General features: G+C 37.6%; 1 protein-coding gene across 1 annotated transcript; it reads right to left on the reverse strand.

Annotated features, from left to right (window-relative positions):
• Positions 1-623: 623 nt before the first annotated feature.
• LOC579174 (CAAX prenyl protease 1 homolog) lies at positions 624-14,820 on the reverse strand. The gene is made up of 11 exons (XM_030994610.1): positions 14,670-14,820; positions 12,256-12,402; positions 10,092-10,178; positions 9,524-9,640; positions 8,990-9,142; positions 7,847-7,988; positions 6,883-6,995; positions 5,470-5,679; positions 3,371-3,514; positions 1,513-1,741; positions 624-1,381 (listed from the first exon to the last, which is right to left on the reverse strand). The coding sequence occupies exons 1-10, from the start codon at positions 14,781-14,783 to the stop codon at positions 1,523-1,525; spliced, it is 1,446 nt and encodes a 481-aa protein (XP_030850470.1). The 5' UTR covers positions 14,784-14,820; the 3' UTR covers positions 624-1,381; positions 1,513-1,522.
• Positions 14,821-15,248: the final 428 nt, after the last annotated feature.

Here is a 15,248-nt window from a genome sequence, read left to right on the forward strand (position 1 = left end):
CCACCCAACACCCCGTTGAAGTCAGTGGCTAGTGAAACAGACTTAACTCCTTAAGGCCCAAGTGCTCAGTGACACATAAACCGTCTTGGTGTTACCGACCCCTCGACATGTACCAATATCATCTTCACTGTCCAATAGACCAGTTTGAAGTTAGCACATAGTACAAATGACCCTCAATATCCACAAATCTTTTTAATACACATGGAAAACCACTTTGCGCATATTAGAATAATCATACCTAAATTCATGGCTGTACTGTATGAATACCCTTCATTTGCCCTCTTGAGAAGAGTTCTTCCACCTGTGATCCACAGAATGTACCATCAGTTTATAAATGAATAATGTAACTTTCATAAGCACATACCCTGTATTCAACTTGGTGGGTTTTACGATTTTTATACGAATAAAATTTATCTGCCCATTCGCAAACTGGATTATATACACCTTCCTATAGGCAATGGGTTATTAAAAGATAAAGTTGAGTTCTGGTCATGCGATTGCATTGTGAAAGAAAAGGTGTGGAATGGATCAGAAAAAGTTGATCATGTAGCATGTAAGTATTGGTTTGTACTGCAAGGTTCTGGAGTCATCAAAATCATAAACAATTTGGCCCAGTCTTGGTACAAGCACTGTACACAGAAAGATGTATATAGGACTACACAAACATGTGGCATGAAAATCTGTCCCAATTTTCATGCTGTTACATGCCATATCTAGAATATGAAAGTATTTGGAGAGCCATGCATTTCAGGGAACATGTTTTATCTGATGTTCTTCCACACTTGCATAATAACAATGATAACGCTTACAAATTATTTTACACCTCTTCCCAGAACTCAACCTTCTCTTTAAGTCTTACAATACTTCTTACTTTGTGCATCTATACTTTCATCAATGAATAGTTTACCATGCAATTCCACTTGTATAAGCTACAGGTAATAGGGGAATGAGGCAATACCAGGAATGATCAGATTTCCATCAGGCCACCAACAACCTCGCGATCCAACTACGATAAGACTTCAAAGAAACATCATTGAATGTGAGATGAAACTGACTGAAGTCCTGAATGATCACATGAATATTAATATATATATTGCATCATATTTCAAACCTTTCTGTAAGAGGAAATTCAATTTGGTGACCAGTTGGTCACCACTCATGCAACTGGCATGACATTACAACAAAATCACAGCAGATTAGGCCTCTACTCTATAAACTTGAATGTTTACAACACCCTGTGGTTTGTATTTTAAATTTCATGTGACAATTTGGGACCTTAATCATGTAAATTTCACATTTCGAAAGGAGTCATTTCTGCAATCCTTTTTCAGGTTCTTTTAAAATCCAGTCTAGTCAGGATGACACGTTCGGTGGCCTTTGGTTATCTAGTCCGTCCTAGTCAGTCTTGCCTAGGGCAGCTAATCTCTCTAAGAGAGGAGGATGTGAGTAGTGAACAGCAGAGAAGAGCCAGTCATCGACGGAGAAGCATAGATTGTCCTTGTGGAGCTTTGACTATCTAGACCTAGTCAGTCTTGCCTAGGGCAGCTAATCTCTCTAGGAGAGGAGGATGTGAGTAGTGAACAGCAGAGAAGAGCCAATCAGCGACAGGGAAGCCTAGATTGTCCTTGTGGAGTTTGATGAGGGCCATACGCAGATAGGACGCCCTCTGGAGGGACTTGGCGAAGGCATCAGCCTGGAACTCAAAACGCCTCGTCAACACGGTCATGCAGAAGGATAGAACCTGTTTGAATAGGAACACCAAATCAAATGTAAATGGTCTAGCTACAGGCTTCCATGTATTAAAAAGTACCGGTAACACAGTATTTTCTGCCAGGATGTATAAATTAACCCTATTTTAACTGGGCTATTTCAGACCAGGTTTTTACTGGGGGGGGGGGGTCAATTTGACCCCCCCCTAAGATCTCGGCCGTTTCACCGCCGATCGCCGCGAAAATTTGCATGCATGTCAAGTGAAGTGTATAGAATACTATGGTAATTTCAAATTTTTGAAAAATTCACTCATTTGCATATTTATGGTAATTTATGCAAATAAGGTCATAAAATTCACATTTCGGCCCATAAATCATAGATTATTAATATTTAAGTATTCTTTTTCACTACATATATTTATTAGACCATTTGGAATAATAATACAACACAAAAAATTGGAAGAGCCAGGTTATTCCTTATGTTATCTCTTGTTTTTATAATTTCTTATGTATTTCATTGTTTTTTTAACTTATGTATTTTATTGTTTTTGTTGTTTTATTTCATTTATAACTACAATTCAACTATTTTGACCCCAAAACAGACATCTAAACTTTAAACAAGACTGAATAACCAATGTTTTATCTATTTTTAGGAAAAATGACTTTTACATATGTTTTGTACACAAATCACGAAAATGAGCGATTTTCGGGCTGACATGCAAAGACAAAAGGTCACGCGACCTTGTAACCGTAGGTCCGATTTTCAAAAAAATTGTTTTAAAAGATGCGTAACACTCGAAAGTAAAAAGTCACGAGAGGAAAATTTTATATCTGCCGCGGTTTCGGAGTAGTCGCGAAATTTCTACAGGGGGGGGTCAAATTGACCCCCCCCCAGTTAACGTAGGGTTAAAGTACAACAAATGGATGCAAATTTTTACCATTTTACCTATGAAGTTGGCTTTTCTGACATGCAAACTCCAAACGCAGGAGGAACTGCAGAGTATTACAAACATTTCAAGCCCATGGCAAGCACCTTTCTTAATATGTGGAATCTATTCTCAATATTGCTTAGATTATTTGTGATACATCGGTGGATTCCTACAACTGGGATTCGATATCAATATGTTTCTACTGAACTGAAGTGGAGTATAAACAAACCTTACACTGTTTGGAACTACAAGTGAAACAATATTTAGCAATGGAAGGTTTAAAGGTGGTGTTACTTGATTATCTGTGTTGGAATTGTGACTACATGACCATATGTGTCGGGACACAGTACGGTCCAATGTCTTACTTTAGGTCAACTGCGCATTTTCATGAATATGGGACCAGGGGAGTGTTTCACAAAGACTAAGATCAACGTTAAGTTGGACTTAACTATGGCAGGCTGTTCATGCCACTGTTTGCTCTTACCATTTACTGGCATCGGTCTCTGAAGGGACGTATCATTTGTGGTCACAAATTTACATTTTTTGATAGTTCATTATTGAAGGAAAAAATATTATCTAAAGATCATAATTCAGAGACCAATGGTGATAGCAATCAGTGGCATGAATGGCCTGCCATAGTTAAGTCCAACTTAATGTCGATCTTAGTCTTTGTGAAACACTCCCCATAGCAGAAAAGCATAGTTAACAAGCAGAGCAGTTAACATTACATACCTCATTATACGGTGAGAAGATGAACTGGAATATGATGAGGAGTCCAATGAGGGTGGGGTATGCGTCGTAGAAACCAAAGGCATTGAAGAATTCTGTCCTCTCAATCAGGAGGGCAAATAGGAAGAGACACAATAATATATTCACCTGTATGGAGACAAGGAAGAACATCACAAAACAAATGCTTAAAGGTATAGACCAGTTTTGGAAATGCCCCCCTCTCAAAAAATGAAATGGAAGCTCTTTTTACCAATCATGTGAAAGAATATGTTTTGTCTAATACGTGAGGATACAAATTTTGCCGGGAAACCGACAACTAATTCATATATTTTGGTAAGTTATCTTATCTATCTGGCCTGGATTGATATCCCGTAGTCCTATATACATCTTTCTGTGTACAGTGCTTGTAACTGTACCAAAACTGGGCCAAATTTCTTATCATTTTGATAATTCCAGAACCTTGCAGTACACACCAATATTTATATGCTAGATGATCAACCTTTTCTGATCTATTCCACAACGTTCCTTTCACAATGCAATTGCATGACCAGAAGTGGTCTATACCTCTAAGGAAATATCCTGAATATTTATCTGATCTTACAGGTAATGAATAATATGTTTAAATGAAAAGGACTCTCTAAAAAATGTAATGTTTACACTGCTAAAGCAGGTTATAGCACGTAGCAGGACCATTTTGTCGTTGTCTGATCCATGATCTAGTGGTAGGATTCTTGAATTGACTTAAGTTATTTGGTAACTTTGCAATCTGATTTTAAATATCTGTCCCATTGATTAATTGCAAAACAATTCATTAAAGGCAGATCAATACTTCATAACTATTGATACATTTCGAGGGTTGATGAATAACTGCTAATTCAGATTTAATAAGCTTATAAAGCCAGGTGATTTGTATGACCATGGGATGAATATAACAGATAAGTAGAAGCCTATGCCAACCGAGCAGCTAATTATGCAACAGTATCTGCACCTGTTATAAATAGTACCGGGTGCAGGTTTTTCATTTTTGAGGCCTATTACCTTTCCTATCGCACTTTGTATAAATGTATCATGTATGTATTTCATCTTTTGCACAAGCTGCGCCTTGAGCATTTGACTGTCAAGTGGATTTGGCGCCTTATAAATCATATGTATTATTATTATTATTATTATTATTATGTTTTGATACATTTGTTATTTTGCCTTCATAACAGTGTTATCCCACAAAGAATTCAAACTATTTTTAACAATTTGTTATTGATGCCTTGATAATGCCTTAAATTTGCTAGAAAATGTCAAGGCTTTAAACCCTCACATCCAAGCCCAAGTCCAAGGCCAATGCCTGGAAAAATAGACCTTTAGGAGCTTTAAAGCCAAGGTTGTGCATCAAGGCACTACAGTCAAACCTGCTTTAGTGAACACCTGTCTACAAACACCACCTGTCTACAAAGGCCACATTTTTTGTTTCCCTTGAAAATGGTTTTTCATTGAAACATGTACTAAAGGAACCTGTCTATAAAGACCACCTGTTTACAAAGACCACTTTTTGTGTTTCCCACGGGCGGTCGCTATAGACAGGTTTGACTGTACAACAATGCTGAGCAGCGGCACACATATTTGGATTATCTCTCTCTCTTTCTTCAACAGATATCAGGTATGGAATCAGTATAAAAAAGGAAATGTTATAGATTACAAGCAAAATTGCCATCTTCCTTTTGTGATAAAATCATCAGATATGATGGGTGGTATTGCGATAGCGCGTACTAAGTTAAGCCTGGCTTAACTTAGTCCACACTTTTATGGAGTGCCTGTTGCCAACTCATTTACCCTGTACAGATTATTTTGATCCTGCAATTAAAAGTGTAAAAAAAAATGAATTCTGTAATGTAATGGGAAGAAAAAGATAATATTTGTATGAACTGAATTTCAACAAAGTCTTTGGTAGATTATCTTTGACATGAATATTGAAGGAGGGAGATGCCACCTAGCATTCTATAGAAGCTCAACTTATGAGAATAACACCCAATAAATCTATGATGTAGCCAGTAATAACATGTAGGATAATTTACCTGGACTTGCAAAATTTCAAGTATTAAATGATTTACCTGGCTAATAATAAGATTCTTGAGATTATGTCCTAGCTTCCAATGACCAAGCTCATGGGCTAGAACAGCAAGAACCTCTTCTGTGTTGCATCCCGTCTTCTTCTTCTTCTCTCCCTCCTCTTCTGTTTTCTTCTCTTCATCTACCTTCTGCTCTTCTTCCCCATCTCCCTCTGCATCGGCAGGTTTTGTCTCTTCTTCATCTGTTTTTTTCTGTCATTAAAATAGTGAAAGGGAGATAGAAGAGCGAGGGAATCAATCACAAAAAGATCTGTATATAATGTAAAATGCGTTGCTATTTTTGTGTTTAAACACCACTTTATATTCAAAATTTGGATCATCTTTCAATTTGACTGACCAAATTTTGCTTTAAGACTAGACAAGATACTGCTGGATTGGGAATTTGCCATGAAACTTCTTGTTTTATGTAGTGCATTATCATTGGAATTTGGTATAAATAAGTTGATCTTTTCAATCCTCTAAATGTCACAATAATATTGGCTTTCTTTCCTGGTATATTAGATATGTCGCATTCAGCTGGCATTAATATTGCACTTGTCTTCAACTCGTGCGATTTTCATGAGCTGAATGCAATATTTCTGATATACGATACCACTCAAGGGCAGCCAATAGTATATAATTATCCTGTACATATTGGCAATCTTTGGTTAAATTTAGATATCTTCTTTCACATTGGTTCATTAATTAAACATTTTTATATCCATTCCTACTATGAAGGAATGAAAATAAAAATAGTTTGTGGATGAAAACTGAATAATTTAGAAAATAAGAAAATTCTGAACTGCTGTGGTTTAACAAAAATTGAGTGTCTGATGGATTCTTTTCAGGTGATAATTATATAATATGGATTGACCTTGAGGGAGATACAACATATATTTCCCAAACTAGACTCATATTGCCCCGAGTCAAAGACGAGGGCAATATGGGTCTTGTGAGGGCAATATATGTGGTATCTCCCGAAAGTTAAGCCAGTCAATATTGTTATCCAAATCAGACATCTAGAGCAAATACATAAATCAACCATGACAATCTCATAGAACTCAAAAAAACTTTGTCAAACCAGCACTGTGCATCCAGTGCTTGACGAAATTGTCAATACACTGCAAACGGTGTACCTAATTTGGTGTGATTGTTACATGTACGTCACAATAGAGTGCGCGCAAAGTGTGCAGGTTCTCGTACCCATAATAGATGCACAATGAAAATGACAAAATACGACGCAGTGAATATGAGACTTTATTTACATCTTTTTTAACACGTAAAGTCCATAGGCTTTTCATGAGAGGGTAATATGGTCTCATATTTACTGATTAGCTCTTTTAGGATTACAACAAGTGTAATATGATTTTGTAAAACGACTGCTCAGATGTCTGTAAAAATCCCCTTTAAACTTACCTCTTCTGTAACGGCTGGTTTGTAGTCTTCTAGGAGGGTATCAAAGAGAACAATTCTCTTGTTTTTAAAGAATCCATAGAAATATGCATTACTGTGAGAGGAACGTTTGGAGCCTGTAATATAGAGAAACATCGGGAATATCTCGGCTATTATTTCTGAGTTTAAAATATGATTGGTCACTAAGGTTATCCTGTGAATCTTTTTGTTTAATCAATTTCTTATGTGTATTTTGATTTAATATTATGCTTGTCTTTTTTTGTATGGTTTCAAAAGTTTAACAAGTACATATTGATAAAATTCAATGCATTTAAGATCATGGAAAAGGTCTAGAAGCCACAACAGTGTTTCAGAGCAATTAAGATATATATCTCCAACAACAAATAAAATACAATCCTCTTTACTCGAGTTCATAGAGATCATTAGGATAAGAACATGAAATTTCATCTATATCTAAGATGACATTGAGTTTGAACAGTGAGAATACAAAGTTCTTCACAAGAGCTCATATAAATTCTCGCGTTTCACAATCCTTGCGCCCTCGTTCATTTCAGTTGCGACAGTCACTCTAGCGTGGTAATTTGGGGAGATGGGTCAACAACTTTCTTGACAAATCAGGGGGCTGTTTCTCGAAACCAACAACCAGACAGTCATTCCTTTATCCGCTAACTACGGAGATGTCTCTGATCTTCCCAAACCGTTTCACAAAGAGATTACTAGCTAGACATCTTGTGATCTCGATACTATCGGCGAGATGAGGAGCCAAGACATAGCCTTAGTGAAAATTCCATCGGATTAAAAAAAATGATGTTGACGTGCTGGTGCCTCTCATGGTATGAACGTTGGTGGCGCATGTATTGTGAAACGCGAGAATTAAGCATCAGAATACACAATTTCATTTAATGACAGGTGGAAGACAGGGCTCTTCACTTGTGCATAAAGAGATAAATATATATATATATTTTACCTTCAACAACATATAGTTTGTAGAGTGGGAAATCAATGCTCTTTGCCAATTCTTCAATCTTGGTTCTCAGATCTCCTTCAGGGAGGGGTGTAAACTTGTCAAAGAGTGGAGCAATGTAGTCGGCATATACTGTGATCAGGAACTGACAATTAAATTAAGAAAAAAAGACAAAGTTAGCAAAGTTATGGCAGGTTTATTCAAGTCTACACTTATTATTTAATGTAATCACATTGAATACACTGGGACAGTGAACTGACCAGTCATTTAAAAGTAACTACAGTCAACCTCGCGCAGAGGATCAGAAACGGAAGATCATATATTGAAATGTTATAATGCAGTCAGGTAAAATAACCACCACCACATAACTTTCTCATTATTTGATGTGGTTGAGTAAACTTTTTCATTAGGCTTATTCCTTTCATCAATGAAGAAAATGTCAGATTTATGTTAAACATACAAAATGTTATTCATGATCATCACAATTAACAAAAGAGTATTCACACATTTTGAATTTGTTTATTGCGAATCTTCTACTTCCGAACCCCTGAATATGAAACACCCATGCTTTCCCCCAGGTCCGTAATAATCAAAGATATGCCTATTTAGCTCTTATCCTGCCATAATGAATACAGCCCAGAGCCACAGGGCTAATCTCCATTGTGCCAGGCCACAAATCCCCCCTGTGCCAAGTTTATTTTGAGATAATCTGATAATCTGAAGGTGCGATCTATAGCGCGTGGGAAGCACTCAGCACAGTGCAATGTACATGAACAATAACTGCTATTACGAATGCGAGCAAACATGCATGAAGCAGCGAAGCAGTAGCTCACTTGCGTGAGTTAAGCAGCCAATCGATAGTGCGCTCGCGTGTACAAAGCACTATAACGGTTGCGTGCATGCGGCCTTATGGCTGGATATGAGTTAAGAAGCAATCTAGCAGGAACATTAGCCAATCACAATGTTTTGTTTTTCATTGCTCAGCAATTACCTGTGTGCAGAGGTAAAGGAAGATAAAGAACAAAAAGAGAAAATTGAGGCAGCTATTTAGTGACAGAGTAAAAACAAAAAACAGAGAGGCAAACTGACCAAAGAAAGTGAATCAATTTGGGGGCAGAAAAGAGAAAATTGACAAAATGTCCTTACCAATGAGATAACGAGGGTAAAGACCCAGGCATAGATGAAGAAGTATTGTCCACCTATCTTGATGATGTAGAGTAGACCACTTAGGATAGGAAGGGATATCAGTTGCATGAGAATGTACTTCTTCACCTGATCTTTGAAGAAAAATCCCAGGGTCTAAAAAAAGAGCACAAAGAACAATACATGACGTTTCATATGGATATTGCAACAGTAAAAATCTAAAATAAAGCTTTCGTTGCCAAATGGGTAAAAGGCACAAGAAAAACTTGATTATTTAGACCCTAAAATCCATTGCCTTCCCAATCTAACGCCTAACAAAAAAAGATTTTGTATTGCCCTTTAGGTGCCAAATCATGGGTCAGTCCGTCAGAAATAATTTTTTTGTAAAACTTTTTTTTCTTTCCCCTCCCTCCTAGGGTTAATATTTCTCACTTTTGAATGCTTTAATTTTTTCTTCTAAAAAAAAAAAAGGTAATTTTATTTTAATTTTTTAAAGCTGACAATAGATTTCAAGATTTTCGGGTCAATCGCTGTTACCTGTTTGTTGAAGCCATGCCTCTCCTCAATCACAAACGTACTGTACAGAACCCAGGGCAGTCCAACAAATGTAGAGAACACAGAGGCAAGCAGCATGAAGGCCAAAGATTGTGTGATCTGGGGGACAAAATAAGAAATGGAAAACTCCTTAAAAGAGACACATGGTTGCAATACCTGTAATATTATTATTATTATTTATTTCATTATTTGGCCATCAAAATCAGAAATTCACACTATATACAAAGTCAACATACATGTAATAAATTCAACTATTTAAGAAATAATAGAGAAAGAGAGGGAAATGAGAAGCAAGGAGAAGAGGAAAGAAATGGTTACCTTTGAACCAGGGTTCGCAGATGATATTGCACAATCCCATGTATACAAAATACAAATATTACACATTAAAAGCAGTAAAGTACAATGATTACAAAAACAATATGACTAGAACCCACTTTTCCATTTAGTATATTATCAGCCATTTGCAAATCCTGAATCCCAAGACACCAAATTAATAAAACACAGGATGGAAAGTACATGTATATTCAGATGACATAGCAGAGATACTCACCTCATATTCTTGTCCAAAGCCAAAGTGACCTGTGACCCTTCCGGCCATCATCCACAGGTATGGGATACCGCCAAGCACTAGGATGATCTAGCAGAATACAAATCAAAGGCAACTGAACCTCAGATATTTCCACCTGGCCATTACTTCAAATAAATATCTACATGCATTCAGCAAAATTCATTTGCACTTTCATTATACAATCATATTGATCTAGAACACAAATGAAAGACAATTGAAACCTCAGATTTTTCCTCCTGAGCTGAGGATTGAAATGGGTGATACATATGTTGCAAAATTGTTTTTGAATTTCTGATAGTGTAACTCTATTAATATCAAATAAACATTTACTTTACTTGTACGTGTATTAAAGAGAACCGTTGCTGAGCTAGCGCCATGAGCGTCCCTGCACTATAAGTTTACACTATTATTATTATTATCATATTGTGATAGCTCAACTCATGTGTTTCTTTCTCAGGAAAAATCCAAATTGTCAAAAGTTTCAATCATTATTTACTTGGAACTCGGAAATGCATGTTTGTTGAGACTCAGGACATACATTCTTTAGAAACTGATATCAAAATAACAGTCTAATAAATCTAGGGTAAATTTTTAAAGTACATGAGAGAGAGATAGAGAGAGAGAGAGAGAGAGAGAGAGGGAAAGAAGAACAGAATAGAAGAAAATATGTCAAGTCTAATCTTAAACTTCAGGATCAAGGTTTATAAGGAATCATAGAAAAATATGCAACAATTGACTTGTATTTTTCCCCTTTGCATCAAAGCTTAATAAATCATACTGATATAGACCATTAACTCATGAATACTCCTATTCTCATTTGCTTAATTCAGGAACCACTTGGTTCTTGAGAGAAAATAAAAAATTAATAACAACTTTAAAAAAGCATAAGATCACACCTACATGGCTAACACCCTTACTGAATAAAATTCTTTCACCAATACTCTAAGCAAGGATTGACGCTACAGACACCTGGGAGACATGGGCACCCCCAAAAATAAGTCAGGTACCCAAATTCGAAACTTTTAAATAGGCCTCATACTCAATTTAATTCATATTTATTTCATTTCCCCACAGAAAGATAAACTAAGGTATTACATTTTTTTCATACATAATTCATTTTTTCTGATAACTATACAAATACACTTTGCACATTATAAAATTATTAGAAGAAATTCTTAATTTCTGAGGAAATGGGGGGGGGGGGGGGGGGGGCGAGGGGGATCCACTAAAAAGCAGTGCTTGTTGTTTGTAGATCCACCAGAAAAAATTATAATCATTTCAAATTTTGCCTACAATGACTTGGAAAACAAGACAATATTACAAAACAACAAACAACCACGAAACGACACGAAACGAGAAGTAAAACAGATAATGTAACAGCAGGCACATATGACACTCGACGAAGTCATTTAGAGTTGTAGGTGGTATTTATTTTGAGGATGGATCAACCCCCTCTTGAGCTCTCGAGGAGAGACTCCTAACGAGACAACGAGACTAGAATTAGACCAACTACATGTAGATAGTGCACCATCTCCAACTAACTGCCATCTCCAACCAAGTGATGAAGTGAGACCTCATAGATGCTGCAGAAATACTATTACGTATGAAGTTCTACTCAGAGTTAGCTTCTCTGTCAAATCCAACCTCCTAAGTCCTGAGTGGATGCATGGTCTATGCTCATCCCTCTCAATCTGTGATCTGGCAACATATCCTTTCTCTCATTACCCTATACCCTCTCTGACTCAAGGTCAAAGTGCACTTCCCCTATGATGTGGCAAAAAATCTATTCTTCTCTCCAAATCACCCCATACCCTCTCTGACTTAAGGTCAAAGTTAACTTCCCCTTTTAGGGACCACCATTCTTCTCTCCAAATCACCCCATATCACCCCTCTCAGACTTAAGGTCAAAGTGAACTTCCCCTTTTAGGGACCACCTCAGAAGTACACTTAAAGGGATCTCCTTATTCAGAGACATGGATCCCTTCATTCAGGGACCTCCTCAACAAATAGAATTAGGAAACATTTCGACCTGTCACAATAAGAAGATGGAAAATGGAAAAGGGGGAAGAAGGAAGTTTAATCCGAACCCCCTTCCCTAAAAATGAGTGTGGAGCCATGCTCTAACTCCTGGCTCTAAGTGACTTACAGATGATTCAATCTGTTCATAGATCCCATGCCAGAATCCGAAGCTACTTTTATCAAGTCCATAGAGCCTGGCTTTCTCGAAGGTCTCATTGTCAATCACATCCTTGAGAGATGAAGGGACATCTTTAGTGTTTCTGTACACATTCCGCTGCAGGAAGAAAAAAAAGGTAAAGTGAAAAAATTACTTGCACATTATTTGAGACCCTTTCACTTCAATTCATACTTATTTTCACCATTCAGGAAGTGATATTAGGGACTTTAAGATTTGCACAACAGTTTTATTTTTAAGGAACTGGCAGTGACGTCACATTGCCTTAAAACTAAAAGGATGTCGCACGTAAAGCTAACTTAACAGTAGGGTGTCTGAACGATTTTTCAAATTTCAATTTGGGATCGTTTTTCACCATTTTTGTTTGATATTTGAATAAAAAATGTTATCAGAATAATACATTTCAAATTTCAAGTCTCACCGATGTTTCTATCAAAAGTTACAGCCCCTCCAACACGCTGGTATATTCATATCATTTTGGTCAAAATCGTCGAAAAAGACGTCCACGCAAAGTGATGTTGTTTTGCTAAATTTAGCCAAACAGCTGTATCGCGCGATATGCAAGCGTATGCATATCGTACGCATGCTGCTAAGCCAATCCGCGACTTGCAGCTTGAGCTACGCTGTCTCCGCGACATGTGCGATTGACTAGTATGGTTGGCAATCGTCGCACAATAAATCCGAAAGTGAATGCACGTTATAGTCAATGGCAATATCGCGGAGACAACGCACGTTGTCTCCGCGATATTGCCATTGACTATAACGTGTATTCACTTCCGGGTTTATCGAGGGAATTTCCAACCATAATTTCAGTCACTATAATGTGTAATTGAATTTGGGGTTTCGTTCGTGCGCGGAGATGTTACGCGATGTAACCATGGTTTGGACTGAGCGGAGCGCATGCCCCCTAATTAGCTGATCCACCAAATAGCGAGAAGGGTATTTTTAAACTGTTATCAGTTGTGATCCCTGGGGGCTAGCGAAAATATAATCACATAGAATTGTTCCTTAGGACTGGGACTACTTATCGATCGGGGCGTCATATCTCAAAAGTGACAAACCTCAGAGTTAGCCAGGACACAATGTTTAAATTGCTGTTTTGACCAAGATATTTTTAGAATTTCGGGGGCTAGAGTAAAGTAGCCCGTTTTCGGCCACTTAAGACAAAATCCTATTTTTAGGACTCTTTACTTCCTATTTATTATCATTTCTTGTTCAAATCATGAAGCAAATATTATTATTATTTACACAAAAAAAGAATCCCAGAAAAAAATCACGAATTGCCATGACAATATCCATTTCAATTTTCACTGTTTTGGAGCCCGTTATCGGCCGAGCGTTTCAGTTTACGGCCGCATGTACAAAGTCAATAGGAAGCGCTCGCGCGCGCCGTGCGTTTCCGCGCTGATGTACAGCACAAGCGGGCGGAGCAGGTATCCCACGCCGGAGCTCCCTGGTGCTCGCCTGGCCGAAGACGGGCACAGCGGTGATCGGAAGTTGGAATCTGAATTAGATAGAGATATCGTGTGTGCGTCGCGCGTGTGCGGCTGCATTGATTTAATACATGCGATGACATACTTTTGAGCTTGCGACTAGCACAAAATCGGGCTTTAAATCTGAAAAATACTTGAAATAAAGCTCATTTTATGGTACCCATATTTCTTACAGACACGCGTAAGATACTCGATTTTTCAGATTTGGGTAGAGGGACCGGCGATTACATCGCTAAAATGTGATATTTTAGGATATATTTTCCATTGCAAATGTGGTTCTTCAGTGACACTGGCATGGTATGGTATGTGTGGGATATGTGTTATGCTATTATGCGATGTATTTTAGAGTGATTTTACCTTGTATCCAACCAATCGGCCGAAAACGGGAGCTGGCCGATTACGGGCTCCTTTACTCTACGCCCCTTTGGAAATATTGGAATTCACCTGCTCTTTCATATGACACCTCATTCATTGATTATCACCTTCAGGATCACAACTGATAAAGGTTTGAATCTCGATTTGAAAAAAAAAATTTGACTTTTTTTGCATGGTCGCGCAATGCACGTAGGCTGCATAGGGATGCGTGTAATCTCTATGGGAAGAATTTTAGCACACAACATCGGGTGCGCGATCAGACACCCTATTAACAGTAACACACGACCATTGGGACGGTATGTAATTGTATTGTGCTTCAGTTAGCGCACAGTCCTTTTTTCTTCGTTAAGTTTGTGTCTACTTTGTCTATATGTTTTGAATATCAACTAGACGTAGACCTAGGCTAGGCATTAAAAAAAAACAATAACATAAAATTCAATACATGGGGCAGCCAATTACAATGCACTTTCTGTGCATATGCCGACTGAAAATATTCACCTGGCGATGAGAAAGGTACGTTTCCCACACATAGACGATCCACATGAAGGTAAAGATTGCCCAGAATATGTTTTCTGGATTATAAAGCCCGATTTCCTTTCCAGACATCTCCATTTTTGTTCGTGATCGATGAGACCCACTCTAATTTCGTCGCTTTTTTTTCCACAAAGCTACGTTCGTTAAAACTGGCGACCAATAAGGAGGAGGCTAGCCACCAATAATGAGGTCTATAGTGTCTCTAAATCGTACAATCGAAATGAAAAAAGAAAATTTTGCATTTTGCGGGTGACGGTAACGGCAAAGAGTACTTACTAGCCTACTAGTAAGAGATTTGGATGTATTAAACACTATTGTATGATATTTAAACTAAACAATGACTGACACCATTTGAAAGTTGAGATCTTACTCTTTACTCTGATATATGTCGTATGCCAAATCAATTTGTATGGGTCTTACTGTTTTTGATATAGGGCTCAAACCGGCATATGACTGGTTTACAGCGTTGATCCGGGCATTTCGAGTATAATATAATTGGACAAAATAATAATAGGCCTAGAGTCTATATAGCGCCTAACACTT

Source organism: Strongylocentrotus purpuratus, unplaced genomic scaffold (genome assembly GCF_000002235.5).
Source record: "Strongylocentrotus purpuratus isolate Spur 01 unplaced genomic scaffold, Spur_5.0 spur5_scaffold_21, whole genome shotgun sequence".
Lineage (NCBI taxonomy): Eukaryota > Metazoa > Echinodermata > Echinoidea > Camarodonta > Strongylocentrotidae > Strongylocentrotus > Strongylocentrotus purpuratus.

Excerpts from the sequence above, each read along its gene's own strand:
- LOC579174 (XM_030994610.1), bottom strand. The coding sequence starts at position 14,783 with ATGGAGATGTCTGGAAAGGAAATCGGGCTTTATAATCCAGAAAACATA. Across the intron at positions 7,989-8,989 it reads TTACCCTCGTTATCTCATTG|TTCCTGATCACAGTATATGC; the intron begins GTAAGGACATTT and ends TTTAATTGTCAG. Across the intron at positions 1,742-3,370 it reads TCTTCTCACCGTATAATGAG|GTTCTATCCTTCTGCATGAC; the intron begins GTATGTAATGTT and ends CTATTCAAACAG.